Source organism: Chelonia mydas, chromosome 13 (assembly GCF_015237465.2).
Source record: "Chelonia mydas isolate rCheMyd1 chromosome 13, rCheMyd1.pri.v2, whole genome shotgun sequence".
NCBI lineage: Eukaryota > Metazoa > Chordata > Testudines > Cheloniidae > Chelonia > Chelonia mydas.
In genome coordinates this window covers 7,010,311-7,024,796 of record NC_051253.2, presented here as the reverse complement: position 1 = coordinate 7,024,796, position 14,486 = coordinate 7,010,311, and the positions used below count along the sequence as shown (strand labels likewise).

Genomic DNA, 14,486 nt, shown 5'->3' with positions numbered 1-14,486 from the left:
ACCAGTGGAGGGATGCAAAGAGAAGCGTGACGTGGGCAAAGTGATGGGCTAGGAAAATGATCTTTGCAACAGCCTTCTGCGTGGATGTGAGCAGGGTAAGATTGCATTGGTGAAGGCCAGTGGCAGTAATTGAGACTGCACCAGGGTCCTTTCTGGACAGAGGTTCAGCATTAACTCTTGATTTGCTGTGTCTGGAGGCATGTGTGTGTGCATGGGGTGGGGGTTTGGAGGAAGTTCAATAAGACATCATGGCTACTTGAATGTAGTTTTTATCGCTTAATGCATAGATGTTCCAGGGTTATCCTTTTGAATGCACATTTTAAGCAGTTATTAAACCATGTGGTTAAGCCCTAGGATAAAACAGATCCACCCTGTCTGTACAGACTATTGGAAAACATAGCTTTGATTTGATATATTTCTTCCCTGCAGAACTCATCATTCGCTTAGAACATTTTTCAAAGGGCCTCTCGTTATCCAAACAGACCAAAGTTCCCTGGAAGCAGTTATTTAAAAAGGCCCCTATCTGGTAAGTCAATGTCACAGCCATGTGTGTTGTGGATGTCAGCCCCTCTCTCGTGCAGAATTTGGTTTTGTTGTTGCTCCATCTTCCTTCCATTCTGAAGCCTTTGTGTCTTGCTCCTGGAGTGAACTACCACCATGCATTGCCAAACTAGGCCAGCCGGGGGCAGAATGGTGGGTCTTTCCAAGGTTGCTATTTTTATTTGATAGCTATTTATTTATTTAGGAAGTTTTAACAGGTTTACGAATCATTGCCATGTAAATATCCGAATCAAAACAATAATCATTACACCAATGAGCTTATCACTAGGCAGTAAATTAAACATCATTTAGCACGGTATGACCATATTACAGAGTGAGTTTCTTTACACCATCCAATCCCCTGTGAATTATATTTGTCTGTGGTTCTGTTTTACAAGCAGTGCTTCAAACAGTCCAGGGCATAATGCCACATTCTGTATTTAGAGAGACAAGGTGTGGGCAGTAATATCGTTTATTGGACCAACTTCTGTTGGTGAGAGAGACAAGCTTTCGAACTACACAGAGCTCTTCTTCAGGTTTTTCCAAGACCTGTGGCTCGAAAGCTTGTCGTTGTTACCAACAGATGGTTCAATAAAAGATATTACGTCCCGCACCTTGTCTGGCGTTGCATACACTCTGCATTTGCTGCTCAGAGGACACTGGGTGCTGTCATCTTTGCTCTCGTTGCAGAGAGTGATAACCAAAAAATGCTCTTTTAATTGTCACTTTGACTTAATAAACTATCTCAGGAGACATTACATCCTCCTAGTTTAGGGTTCTGGATTTAACACTGTCTAGCCCAGAGCAGGGGAATGATTTTGCGTTGTTCTACACATCTGCCTTGTGGCCATTTAATGAAAGACAGTGACAGGATCTGAGGGAAAATGGCCATGGCTTTAAAGATAGTAAGGGTATAAGCAGGGAAATGGGCAATACCCCAGTACTCTGGAAAGGGTGCAGAGGATGCACTGGTAAGAATGAAGCTATATTAATAATGTGAGCTTAATATGAAGCTAGTAATTCTCCCTGGTACGCTTGCATTGAAGTGTCCTGTCAGATATGGTTCTGTTCAAAACCACCTGTGTTATTGTTTAAATGTCAACACCACCCCAGCTAGTATACTAGATTAAATCAGTTGCTTATTATCATTAATATCTGGGCTTGAATGGACATGTTTGCCTGACAGTCCTAAACAAAATCCCAAGGAAGGGCACAAGTCCTGCGCTAAGTCAGGAGCTGATGGGATCTTTCATAGTGAGACGCACTCCATGAGCATGACGGTTATCAGTACTAATTGCATCATAAGTTATCAAGATATCAAGGCCCCATTCAGAGCTGCCTATGGTGAAAGCATCATGGGAATAAGCGGGTGCATTGCTCTACCCTCTTGCTCTGGCAGTCAGCTAGGGTTAGTTATCTCCAATAAATCGCAGGAAGCGGCTTCAGTGCTATAGAGGGTTTATTTATATGCCTGACACCACTGCCTTGAAGGAGTGGGTAGCTAGAATCCCCTTTTTTTATCCAATGTGATCTGTCGTCTTGACGGAGTCTTTTTCCCATTGTATATTTACAGGGCTGTCATAGTCGCTCAGCTTGCTACGGGCAGTACATTTTTCACCCTCCTCTCCTGGTTGCCAACTTTCTTTAAAGACACTTTTCCCGAGTCTAAGGTAGGCTGACACCACAGAAAAGGGGAGACTCTGAAAGCTCAATATGAACAAAGAGATGTAGTATTCTCCATGTGTTTACATAGCTCCCGTTAACATTGGGAATCTTTGCATTGACTTCAGCGGGCTCTCGGTCAGGCCTGAAGAGAACGGCCCTTTTGGTATCTGAGCCAGTAACACTAGGAGGTTGACTTTAGTCCCCTTCGCCCCTACATTTGATTGTGATTGGTCTAGTCCTTCCGCATTGTTTTGACAGATTCACTCACATTTTGTCGCTTGCCCTGTCTTGCCACAGGGTTCCCCCTGAGAATATGTCAGGGAGTAACACTCTCGGTCGTTCCATACTGTCAAGCTCTCAAGGAGAAATCGCTCCTGCACTGTCCAAGGCTTCCTTTGTAGCCCATGAGATCTAATGCAACTCCCCCAAAACACACAGCTAGTAACTGGGCCACGGATTTTGGATGAGACAGGAAGACGGTGTCAATATAGGAGAAAAGCTTTTTCTTGGGATCAAGCATTGCTGAGAGGGAGAGAAGGGGGAAGAAGAAGGAGGAATGATTTCTGCCCCATATGGATGTGCTGTAACCTTAGATACATGGTGGTTGCCTGTTGCCTTTCCCCTGATTCTTATGTTAAGGTGTTGGCAAGCAGGGAGTATATGCTTGATATAGGCAGCTATTTAATAATAGGGGGAATAGAAACTTGTACCTCCCACACGTCCCTTCTAAAACAAAGCTACAAATGTAGGCCCTGATCCATGCCATCAAATCCCCCCACTTGCACCTGCATGGGATCTGATTGCAGGATCTGCATATTGTTTAACTATCCAAATGCATCAGCAGTACCAAGAAATAGCATTGCCTGCTCTGACCCTTCCCAGTAGCATCAACCTGCTGCTTTTCCCCCGCATCAGCAGCTCTCCGTCATGGATCCCTTTCTCACAGAGTTTTGTGTGGTCTCTAGGCTGCCCTGTTATGGGTAGGGATGGCACAGAGCTCGTAGCTGCAAGCAGTTTCAGACAACCACCACGGGACTTTGTTACTGTACTGGCATAGCTGAGCTCAGAGGCGTGGTATTGTTAGTTGTTACAATGATAACAATTTTCATTACTAATTAATACACATTTTTTATTTGCAAAGCTCTGAAAAAAGGCCTCTCTCGGCTCTGCACAAAAAATCTCCTGTTTTTCTGAAACTTGGTTAAAGTTCTGCCGGGCTGAGATCTCGTCTTTTTACAATTCATTCTGCCCACAGAACTCCCGAGATTGTCTTTTCGATGGTGGCTCTGTCGTGTGTTTCTGAAATTTCCCAGGGCCCCTTACATTTATCACATTAACCAGGGGCTTTATGACATACTTGATATTTGTATTAAAATCATGTATTAAACCAGAAAACATATTATTATAACAAGATTTGTAGCACTTCTTGTAATACGCTTGGGTAGCAGTGATTTGGTAATTTAGCCATCTGTTACATCTGTTTAATTCCAGTGCCCTTATGTAAGATGCTCTATATAATATTCCTGCATCTGGCCGTCGCTTCATAAATATTAACAACACGTGGATTCACTCAATGTAAATTTAAAGGGTTGACAATAATCCTTACTGTGGTAAAACTATGTCACCTACTGGCCAAACATATATGCTGCAGGTGAGCTGTTTTTCTCCCTCTGCTAATGTCCAGTTCAGTTAAAAGAATCCTGCACCTTTGGCCCATGCCGTGAAGTGTGCTATGATTTGAAAAGGGACCCTATAAAATAACAATATGGCACTGTTATATGTCCTTATGTTCTTCTTGTATATTTTGGGCCACAAGCTTAGAGGTGCTGAGCGAGAACAGCTCCAGCTGGCACCATTGGGAGCTGCAGGTGTTCAGCGCTTCTGAAACTCAGGCTCCCATTTTGCAAACTGCCAACGCAATTTAGGAGCCTAAGTTCCATTTTCAAACGTGACTAAGGGCTATATTTCAAAGGTATTTAGGTGCCTAATGATACAGATATGTGTCTACTGAGGTTGACAAAAGCATCTGAACAGGTTAGGTTCCTAACTGCCATTGAAGTCAGTTAGGGGCTTAACCTCTTTTGGTGCTTTGGAAAATCCCACTGGACACCTAAATACCTCTGAAAATCTGACTCTGTCTCACTGAAAGCCAGTGGGATATAGGCTCCTACATTACTTAGGTGCTTTTGAAAATGTTTCCGTTAGTCATCTTCAGTTACATCCATAATACACTTTCTCAGTTGAAAAGACAAAGCAAGATTTTCCTCTTTACCAGTCTTGAAAACTCAACCCTGGCATCAGAAAACCCAGCTGTGTTCCCTCAGCTGCATAGCAATGCTAGTTAGTAATATAGCGTCTGAAGTCTGAATGGAGCCTGCAGTTTTGCTGGTGACCCATGAGGCTGGATAGAATACACAGTTTGCATATTGGCTCTGTGCTGCAGAATCTTGTTTGCCAGTAAACTCTGCTACTTTTAATCCTTCCTTATGGCTGTAGAGAGAAATTTCTGCCTCTCTGTCATGGGTGTAAAGCCAGTCAGACCTTATGGTCATTAACAATTCACTTATTTATATAGCAGCATGTGTGCAAATACATTACAGACCTCAGGCCCCATCCTGGAGTGCTCCAGAACTCTATAGAGCATTGGGCAGAGTGTTGTGAGAAAGTGGCTTAAAGCTCCTATGTTAGGTGAGCAAAAGCACCAGAAAAGGGTAAACCCTAATCTCCCATGCCCCCCGTTCCCCCCGCAGTATAAAACCCATTAGCTGCAAACAAACTCTGGTCCACTAGCAGGATGTGAACCTTGCTTCTCTTCACTTTTTCTGTGAGGATTTTTCTCCCTTTCAGGGCTGGGTGTTTAACGTAGTGCCGTGGCTGGTTGCAATCCCAACAAGTTTGTTTAGCGGATTCCTGTCCGATCACCTGATCAATCAGGGTAAGAGATCCTTGGGTTGTTCATCAGCTCTGTCTTTTCATAAGGCAAAGAAAAGACTGGATGGGAGGAGATGGGTTTGATGAGAGAAAGGGGAAGCTGAGCTTCTGGCCTGCAACTTGGATAATTACTGTCCTCTACACAGCCTCTACGTAGTTGTAACGCCCTTTGGCTTTGTCTACACTGGCACGTCATCAGCAAAACTTTTGTCATTTTGTCAACAAAAGTTTTACCGACAAAAAGCCCTGGTGCGAACAGCGCTTTGTCGGCAGGAGTGCTCTCCTGCCGACAAATATGCTGCCGCTCGTGAGGGATGGAAGCTCTCGCCTGCCGACAAACAGCAGCTACACTGCGCACATTTTAGCCTCGTAGTGTAGCCATACCCTTTGTCTTGTATGGGAGTTGTAAGCACCTGGCTGAGAACAGAATCTGACCCTGTGTGTTAAGTTTACCTTATACTCACTCTCCTGGCATGAGCCCAAAGCTATGGGTGTTGAACTCGTCTAATCTGAAACATTAGTCCCAGCTTCATTGAGAGGGGTCTAGTTTAAATCCCTCCAATCGTCTTCCCTTTCCCTTTCAGGCTATAAAACGATCACCGTTCGTAAGTTCATGCAGGTAAGAAAATGAAAGCCTCTGAGTGAAACATCAGTTATCTGTTAGCACCGATTTTGCATGTCAGTCTAACAGTGGAAATCAGATTCGAGCTCTTGGGAAACTGGACTCATGAACTTGGTTACAAAAAAAGAGCTTTTATAGATGTGCAAATAGCTGGTAACCAGCATCCATGGGAAGGGAAATAGAGAGAAAGGCCATGACCTTTACACTGGGCTTTGACAAACCATTACATTGTAACAGTTTGCCTGGGAGTGGCAATTTTGTGAGCAATATGGAGGGTTTTTGTCAGGCCTGCAGAGCAAGCGTGTTCTTTCACACCGAATGACTCTTCAGATTTTAGATTAAGGGAAACAGCAAAAGAATGAACAAGAATAAAATCCCTGTGCTCGAGCAGTGCATCCCTTCTGTAAAACAGCGGTTCACAAACTTTTTACTAAGGCGGCCCCCCAACTGCATTTGGTCTCTTATGGGGAGCACCGTTTATATAGAGATGTACAGAAACAACTATTTTTTAAATCCTGGGCATGTACAACAGCAATTGTGAGTTTGTTCTCAGCCTTCTGCTCCTCATTCCCCTTCTCAGACCCTGTTCTCCCCTCAGCAGCCTGGCCAAAACCCCTGCTCAGCTCCCCCCAGCCCCTTGCTCTCACGCTCCCAGCCCTGCCCGCTGCTGCACCCAGACAGCCCTTCTCTCCCTACAACCAGGCCACAGTAGCTACCAGGCTCCTGACTGTCCACTCCCTGGCTCCGGCTGCTTCCTCTGCACTGGATCCCGCTCCCCATGCTGCTGCCTGCTTCCCCAGCCAGGCAGAAAAGAGCATGAAACGGGGGCAGTGACTGGCAACCCACCTAGACCCTTCCCACGACCCACTAGTGCACTGGTAGTCAATAGGCAGACCGTGGGCCAAATCCGGACCGCTTTTGAACGGACCCTGATATCTTTTAATTTACTTATTATCATTATTGTTGGGTTTTTTTTATTATTATTTTCGCTGGAGGCTGGATCTTGACTATACCATTGACCAGGAATTTGGACTGTGACAAAAAAATAATTTACTACCCCTGCAGTAGTGGATCAGGACCGAAGTTCCCTCTAAGATGCGCGGCCGCACATCTGCCTATTAAGCCCTGCACAGGGGCTCAGGGCTGCGACGGGGAGAGATGCCCCTCCCCACCGGCCCCAGCACAGACCTGCCCCAGACTTGCTGCGGCCATGGGGAGGAGCCCCTACCTCGGCCTGCCCCAGCACCACCGGAGCTGCCGTGGCTGCGCCTCTCCCCCGACCCCGAGCTGCTGTGGTGAGAGAGGGCTGGGGGGAGTCCTCTCTCCCCACCGCACCCTTGGGGAAGCCTGCACCCCAAACCCCTCATCCCCGGCCTCACCCCAGAGCCCAGTGTCACACATCACCTCCATATTGGTGCACAAAACAAAATTCATTCCGCACATGGACGTCAAAAATGAGAGGGAACCCTGGTCAGGACCCATCACTCGGGAAACACTGCTCTATAACATGCTCCAGGGCCTCTGCCTCCCGAAAGGGCACTTGTCTGGGCAGATAGGCTGTTGCCTTCGGAATGTGCAGGTGCCATACAGAGGAAAGCAAGTCGTAAGAACCACCCAGCTCTGTGTTCAGAACCGTAGTGAGCCCTTCGGATTTCAAAAAGGGACAGTCTGCGATAGGAGCTACTTTTTTCACTGCAACTCACTGTGAATCCGCTGCGGACACATCTTTAATTTTCTTTTTCCTTCAGGTCATCGGCTCAGGTGTATCAAGCATCTTCGCCTTGTGCATGGGTCAGGCATCCAGTTTTTGCAAAGCTATAGTATTTGCATCTGTCTCAATTGGACTTCAGACCTTTAACCACAGGTAATAATCATCGTAGGACTAACACGTAGCTCTGACAGACTACTTTTCATCTGTGGTTCTCAAAGCCCTTTACGCAGGAGGCCGTTATCATTATCCCCACGGGGGAAACTGAGGCACAAAGTGATGAAGTGATTTTCCCAATGTCACAGCCAAGAATAGAACCCAGGTCTTCGGAGGCTCAGCCTAGTGCCCCGTTCAATAGGCCACGCTGCTTTTATAGAGGAAGTTTACGCCAAACACCTGGCAGACAAATTGAATCAGTGTTTTATTTGTTACATGTGAAGAGATCTATTGGCCATCTAATCTAAGATCAAAGGCTTGAGGATTTATGCAGGCTTTACTGAGCTATGACTGTACATAAAGATGAAGTGTCCAGAACACGAGCACTGTAAGTGTCAGTAACTCAAGACAGCCAGCTAAATCCTTGTAAATACCCACTGCTGGGAAATATTAAATATATGACGCAATTCAAATTCGAGGATTTCTCTCACCGCTTTCCCACTACCTCAGCTTAGGTCTGAAACAGCCCAGCATAGGGCCAGACTGGGGGTAATGGATGAATACGCTGCTTACCAGATGGGGCAGCCAGGTTGCTGCAGATCAGGTCTGAGCTGCATTATGAGGTTTGCATGGGCGTAGCTTCCACAGCACTTTCCTACATGTGCCAGCCTCTAGCAAAGTCAATGGCAAATTCACCCCATGGTTTTTAAACTGTTATTTACTTCAGTCCACTTAGAACTGGGAATTTCCCCCCAACTTTAGCACAACTGTTTGTTTGGTTTTCTTTCTGCCTCTAGCTTTGAGTTATCATAGAAGCAAAGAAAGGCAGAAGAAGAACCAATGGCTAGAAGTTAGAGCCAGACAAATTCAAATAAGAAATAAGGCACTTTTTTTTTTTTAACAGCAGGGGCTGTTAACCTTTGGAACTAACGACCAAGCTCTTTGCTTCTTTTGTTCTGAAGCCTTTCCATTCAGTTATTTTCCCATCTTGGTCCAATTTCAACCATATTTAGGTTCTCAGTTCCCTCCTTCTTCTCCCCACTGGGTTGGTTCAGACTGGTTCCCTTCATTGAGCAACAGCGTGCTTATCTCGTGTAAATTCTGAAAAACAATCAAAACCTGTTTAAAAATAAAAAGCCTTTACTTTCTCTTCTTTTTGTGAATAGTGGCATTTCAGTCAACGTACAGGATCTGGCTCCTTCGTGTGCTGGCTTGTTGTTTGGTAAGGTGGCGTTTTTAATGATTTTTATTTGCACAGAAAATATACCCCTATATGGGGGATAATTCCGAGGAAACTACATGTAAACACACGTAACTGAGGGCAGAACGTGGCTCAATCCAGGTAGCCTTTTGACTTTATTAGGGTTGCAGAAATATAACAGAAAGTAGAGATTGTTAATATCCACGACCCAGCTCTGCACGTCGGAGAGAAATTAACAAAGGACTAGATTGCGCCCTACCAAATTCATGGTCCCGTTTGGTCAATTTCACGGTCATAGGCTTTTAACAATCGTAAATTTCATGATTCCAGCATTTAAATCTGAAATTTCACGGTGGTGTAATCGTTGTAGGGGTCCTGACCCAAAAAATGAGTTGGGGGGGGGGTGACAAGGTTATTGTAGCGGGGGTTGCGCTACTGCTGTGGTCACTTCTGCCCTGCTGCTGGCGGCGGCGCTGCCTTCAGAGCTGGGCGGCTGGAGAGCGGCGGCGGCTGGCCCGGAGCCCAGCTCTGACGGCAGCGCCGCCGCCAGCAGCAGCTCGGAAGTCAGGATGGCGGGCTCTGGTCGTGCCACCCTGACTTCTGCCGCTGCTGCTGGCGGCGGCGCTGCCTTCAGAGCTGGGTGCCCGGCCAGCCGCCGCCGCTCTTTGGCTGCCCAGCTCTGAATTGCAGCACTGCTCCCAGCAGCCGTGCAGAAGTCAGGGTAGCAAGGGCGGCAATAGTGCGACCCCCCCACCAAAATAATTTTGTGACCCTCCCCCCCCACCCCCCCCGCAACTCCCTTTTGGGTCAGGACCCCCAATTTGAGAAACGCTGGTCTCCCCTGTGAAATCTGTATAGTGTAGGGTACAAGCACACAAAAGACCAGATTTCACAGTCTGTGACACATTTTTCATGGCCGTGAATGTGGTAGGGCCCTGCTTATGAAACTGAGTGGCTTTATGGGTGCATAGGGAGCGTGCAAGGAGTCCTCTCGCCACACAGCGGCCAGACTCACATGCAGTCTCCGCATCCCCCTGGGAGAGCAAGACATCCTGAAAGCAATGGGGAGGAGGTGGACCCTGCCCTCCACACACTGGACAGCTGAGCTATTACGGAAAGTATATGCTAAATGTGTGCTCACGGATTCCTAGCAAGTATCTTATGGTTAGAAGCATTGTGCGCAAATTGATGTGATGCAGTGTTTTCCTTCTCTTTACAGGTGTTGGAAATACAGGTGGAGCCCTATTAGGTAAGGAATTTTCCTGGAATTATCCCTCATTTGGGGGATCCTCTGGCTGAGCTGACATTACAGGGCAAGGACCTGGCCTATTTCTGTTTGATTCATTTCTGCTCTCTCTCTGTACACAGGTGTCATTTGTGTGTATTTAGCTGGACATCTGATTGAAACCACTGGTTCCTGGGTTTCTGTTTTCAACCTTGTGGCTACAGTTAATGCCCTGGGGCTCTGTACGTTCCTGATCTTTGGAGAGGCCCAAAGGATGGACACAGACTCTGCATACATAGATCTATAGTCACTGTAAAGATGGGTTCAGCAAATGAAATCTGCTGAAAGGTTCAGGACTGTCATGTCTATTGATAGCTGTTGTGCAAATGGTTGTTTGCAGAAGAGAATATTATTATTTTGTAGAATTTAAATAGAAAAAATCTATTGAGAGAATATTATGGGCCGGAACTAAACCCAGAGGAGGGAGGAAATCCAGAGTTAAAACTTAGCTCAGGGGATGGCTGATGGGTTATGGAGCCTTTCAGCTCTAGGTCACAAGTTTGAATTTGAATTCACTAGTGCCTGAACAAAGCAGCTCCTGGCCTATGTGAATATCAGTTGGTAGCTCTAGTCCAGTTCCTAGTGCAGGAAATGCCATTCCAGTTGACACTAAGTGGTACCTTAGCTGGGAGTCTCAGCAGAGATGCCAAGGACTGAACGGCTCATTGAGAGTGAAGTTCACTTTTATCCTGAGAGATGCTCCCTCCAGGACAGAGACGAGGCATCTGAGCAGTGCGGGAATCATGCATTGCAGGTGTCCATGTTCTACCTGTTCTGTGGCTGAGAAGATCACTCCTATCTCCAGGGCTGTCAATCAGTTCCTTTCATCAACACTAAATGAACTTAATAATACCAAGGACTGTCCTTAACTCACCCTTGTGTGCCTCAGTATTGCCATATATATAACAGGTACAATCAGGGTGTACAAAGGAATGGGTTCGGAGTTGTTTTGCCATATGCTGTGAATATATATGAAGGGTGGCTCACATTCTGGACTATGGATCCATAATATCAAGTGCTTTCTGCTTCACTCGGTCTGTTCCCAGTGTGCATTGAAAGGAATGCAGGAGACATTCCAAAGAGCCCGAAAAGTGCATGTTATGTATTTACATTAATTGTAGGGCTTGTTTCTGTGTTATGGATCCATACTGCTCAATGCTCACCAAAGGGGTTACCATGCCGCTGCAGTACATGCTTTTGAGCCTGATTGTGTTAAGTTATTTATAATTTTTGACTTTAAATACCAAAAAGCCTTCGTCCACTTTATGCTCGAAAGAGGTGATTCTGCAAGCCGTCGCGTGTGGACCTCTTGCTGCAATCAATGAGAGTTCTGTGAAAGGAAGGATTTAACAGCCTGCAATTTTATTTTGTTAGGGCTTATTTTAAATACGGAGGTTCATGTAAAATCATAACATGTCTTCTCCCCGCTCCCATGCTTAGAGCTTTTGCAAAACCTATTTGGTTCTGTTTAGCATCTGTGTTTTAAAAAATTGTACTTGTGGAGTGAATGAGCAAGGGACAAAATTTCAAAGGGGCTGCAACCCGGCATCTTGGTTTTAAGTTTCAGTTCTGTTCTCCAGTCCGTGGCAAGGACTGTCGCTCGGGAATTGGCCTTTTTAGCCACTCGCGATGCTGCCTCACGACACCTTGCAACTGATCTGCTTTGACACTTATGCCATCATCTGTTGAGGCAGAGGTTGCCACGGCATATGAATCAGTTTCGAGCATGGCTTAGGGCATTTCAGGGCCAGGACCTAAACTGGTGTAAATTATTGTCGCTACATAGTGAAGACATAGCAATTTACACCTGCTGCCAAACCTGCACTCACCAAAACATTGTGGATGTGAAATTTACAGGATCAGATTTAATGCCCAGATTCTTTGAAAATTTGTCCCCCCCGGGCCCCCCTTTTTGTGTGTGTGTGTGTGCTAAATTTCAGCTCAGAACATATTTACAACCAAGTCATAAACTTCTGAGTGCACAGGTTCATAATGAAAATATTGACGGACCTTTTAACTGCGCGGGTGCTAATGAGCTCTACTAATATGCGCTGAACTTTAACGCATACTGAGATATTAATAGATCGTGGTGATCCTGTCCAATGGCTTGACAACAGTTTACAGCGTGCGTGTGGTCTGGGACCAGAGAGAGGAGCCGAACCCTCCTCCTTGTGTGCTTTTTCTCCGGTAGTAGCCAGCGGTGGACTTGCGGTTACATCTCACTGCCCCGCATCCTGACACCAGATGACACTGCTGGTAGGTGTTTTAAAACTGTCAGGAAACTGCAAGCATAGTTGCTATAAACAGGACTTGCAGGAGAGAATGCAAGGCTATGTCTTTGGCTTCACATTTCCCTCCATCAGCCGCACACCATATTGGTGAAAATGATGCAGGAAACCGCAGAGCGTACCAATTGTTGGACCCGTCCGTGATGACAGATCTGGTCACCCCGAGTCCTGCAGCATTCAAGAGGAATCCAGACGATGGTGCTGTTCAGAGTTTTAACCAGGAGATCTTCACATTTTTGGTTTTATTTTAAGTCAATTAGGAATTACACTGGTCAGAATCCAGAGCTGAAACTGGCCCTTGGTGGACCGTGAGTCTATATTTAAGTAAAAAGTGGTGTCAGGGATTATCTACTTAAAGCAGTGGTTCTCAGCCTGTGGCCCGTGGGCCACTTGCGGCCCAATCAGCACACAGCTGCGCCTATGTGACACCCTCAGGGCCATACAGGTCGTATTGGATGCGGCCCACAATGGTAAATAGGTTGAGACCACTGACTTAGAGAGAGGGAGTGGTGGAACTGGGAAGATGTGAGAAGGTTTATAAGAAAATTGGGGGTGCCCACATACAAATTTGCACACAAATTAGTTAAACTGGTGCAAACTCCTGTGTTTTCTCCACTCATTTCAGTGTAAGAGTGGCTTATTTCACTTTAGGTTAAACCTGCTCCCAAGCTATTTAAATTAATTGAAACAAGCCTGGTTTAAACGGAAACACACAGCCTTTTGCACTGGTTTCAATCAGTTTAAAACCACATATTCATACCAGTGCAAACCTGCATGTTGATAAACACTTTCAAACTGCAGGAAATTCTTAAGATGAGATCTTAAAAAAGAAAACAGAAAGGGCTTGTCTTCACTGCCGTTAGCAGGGTGACCAGATAGCAAGTGTGAAGAATTGGAATGGGGTGTGGGGTAATAGGTGCCTGTATAAGAAAAATCCCTGAATATTGGGACTGTTCCTATAAAATCGGGACATCTGGTCACCCTAGCCGTTAGCTTGAGTTGTATGTCTAACCTGACTCCCGTCCACACACAAAAATCTCTAGCTCAAGTTAAGCAGTGCTTTTAAGCTGGAGCTAGCTGGTCCGTCAAGCTAGTGGGATGAAGTCTGAGAGCTGCTGATGCTTGAGTTGTTAATGCAGGGGAAGGCAGCGACCCAACTCACAACAACTCAGCTGCTAACCCACTTGCTCTGTAAAGCTTGAGTGTGGTTTTGCAGTGTAGTTGCTCACACTGGGGGTATATCTGCACTGCAGTTGGAGGTGTGACAGCAGCACATGTAGACATACCTGAGCTTGCCTTGATGGCGCTAGATCAAAGTTAGCTCAAGTCACAATAGCAGTGTAGCTACCTGAGGTGTGTCTCCATGCGCTGCAGTCACTCAGTCCGATTGCAGTGTGGACGTACTGTAGGCTAGCTCTACTGGAATAACTCAATCTGACTGTTGCAGTGAAATCGAGCCCAGAAAAACCAAAGCAGCACTGCTGGCCGCGCCTACTTTTGTAATCCCATGGGCAGCTAACATTTTGGTACATGGCCTTGGTTGTTTGTCTCTGTCAGTCTAGCACGTGCTGGTATCTTATATATGTGAAGCGTGTTTGATGCTTTTTTCCATGTGTTTTATGCATTTTGATAAGGTATTGAGACCATTGTACAGGGCTATATGTTTTTTAAGAGCAATCTTGCCTAACCTTGCTTGTGTGACAATGGTTGTTGCAGTAAGAAAGACCTGCCAAAAATAAAGGAAACCAATCAGATGAACAAAGCCTTGTTTTCATTTAAATAGATAGGTGCAACATGATAAGGCTAATAAGGGAGAGCCAGATCACTCAATGTGATTAAGTATTAAAGTAGCAATTTATTCAGCTGACTCATCCGCTTTAATTTACATTCTCAAGACCAGATTTTCAAAGGTAAAGAGGCAGATAGGTCCTTTGAAAATTCCACTAGGTGCCTTAACTGCCATTGAAATCAAAAGTGGAATCAATCCAGTTTCCCCAACTGGTATAAGCTATACCAGTATAAGGACAGTTGTACCAATATAACTGTGTTTGCAGCTCGGACTTTGACCATCATAGCTATATCAGTAAAAA

The 14,486-nt window shown here is 45.7% G+C and overlaps 1 protein-coding gene across 1 annotated transcript in view; it reads left to right on the top strand.

Moving 5' to 3' along the window:
• Positions 1-14,240, top strand: part of SLC17A9 (solute carrier family 17 member 9) — a 33,246-nt gene extending 19,006 nt beyond the window's left edge. The window contains exons 6-13 of the mRNA XM_007059809.4: positions 430-526; positions 2,114-2,210; positions 5,053-5,140; positions 5,721-5,755; positions 7,507-7,622; positions 8,789-8,844; positions 10,043-10,072; positions 10,192-14,240. Coding sequence (XP_007059871.2) covers positions 430-526; positions 2,114-2,210; positions 5,053-5,140; positions 5,721-5,755; positions 7,507-7,622; positions 8,789-8,844; positions 10,043-10,072; positions 10,192-10,355 — 683 coding nt within the window. The 3' untranslated portion in view covers positions 10,356-14,240. The remainder of the gene's footprint in view (positions 1-429; positions 527-2,113; positions 2,211-5,052; positions 5,141-5,720; positions 5,756-7,506; positions 7,623-8,788; positions 8,845-10,042; positions 10,073-10,191) is intronic.
• Positions 14,241-14,486: the final 246 nt, after the last annotated feature.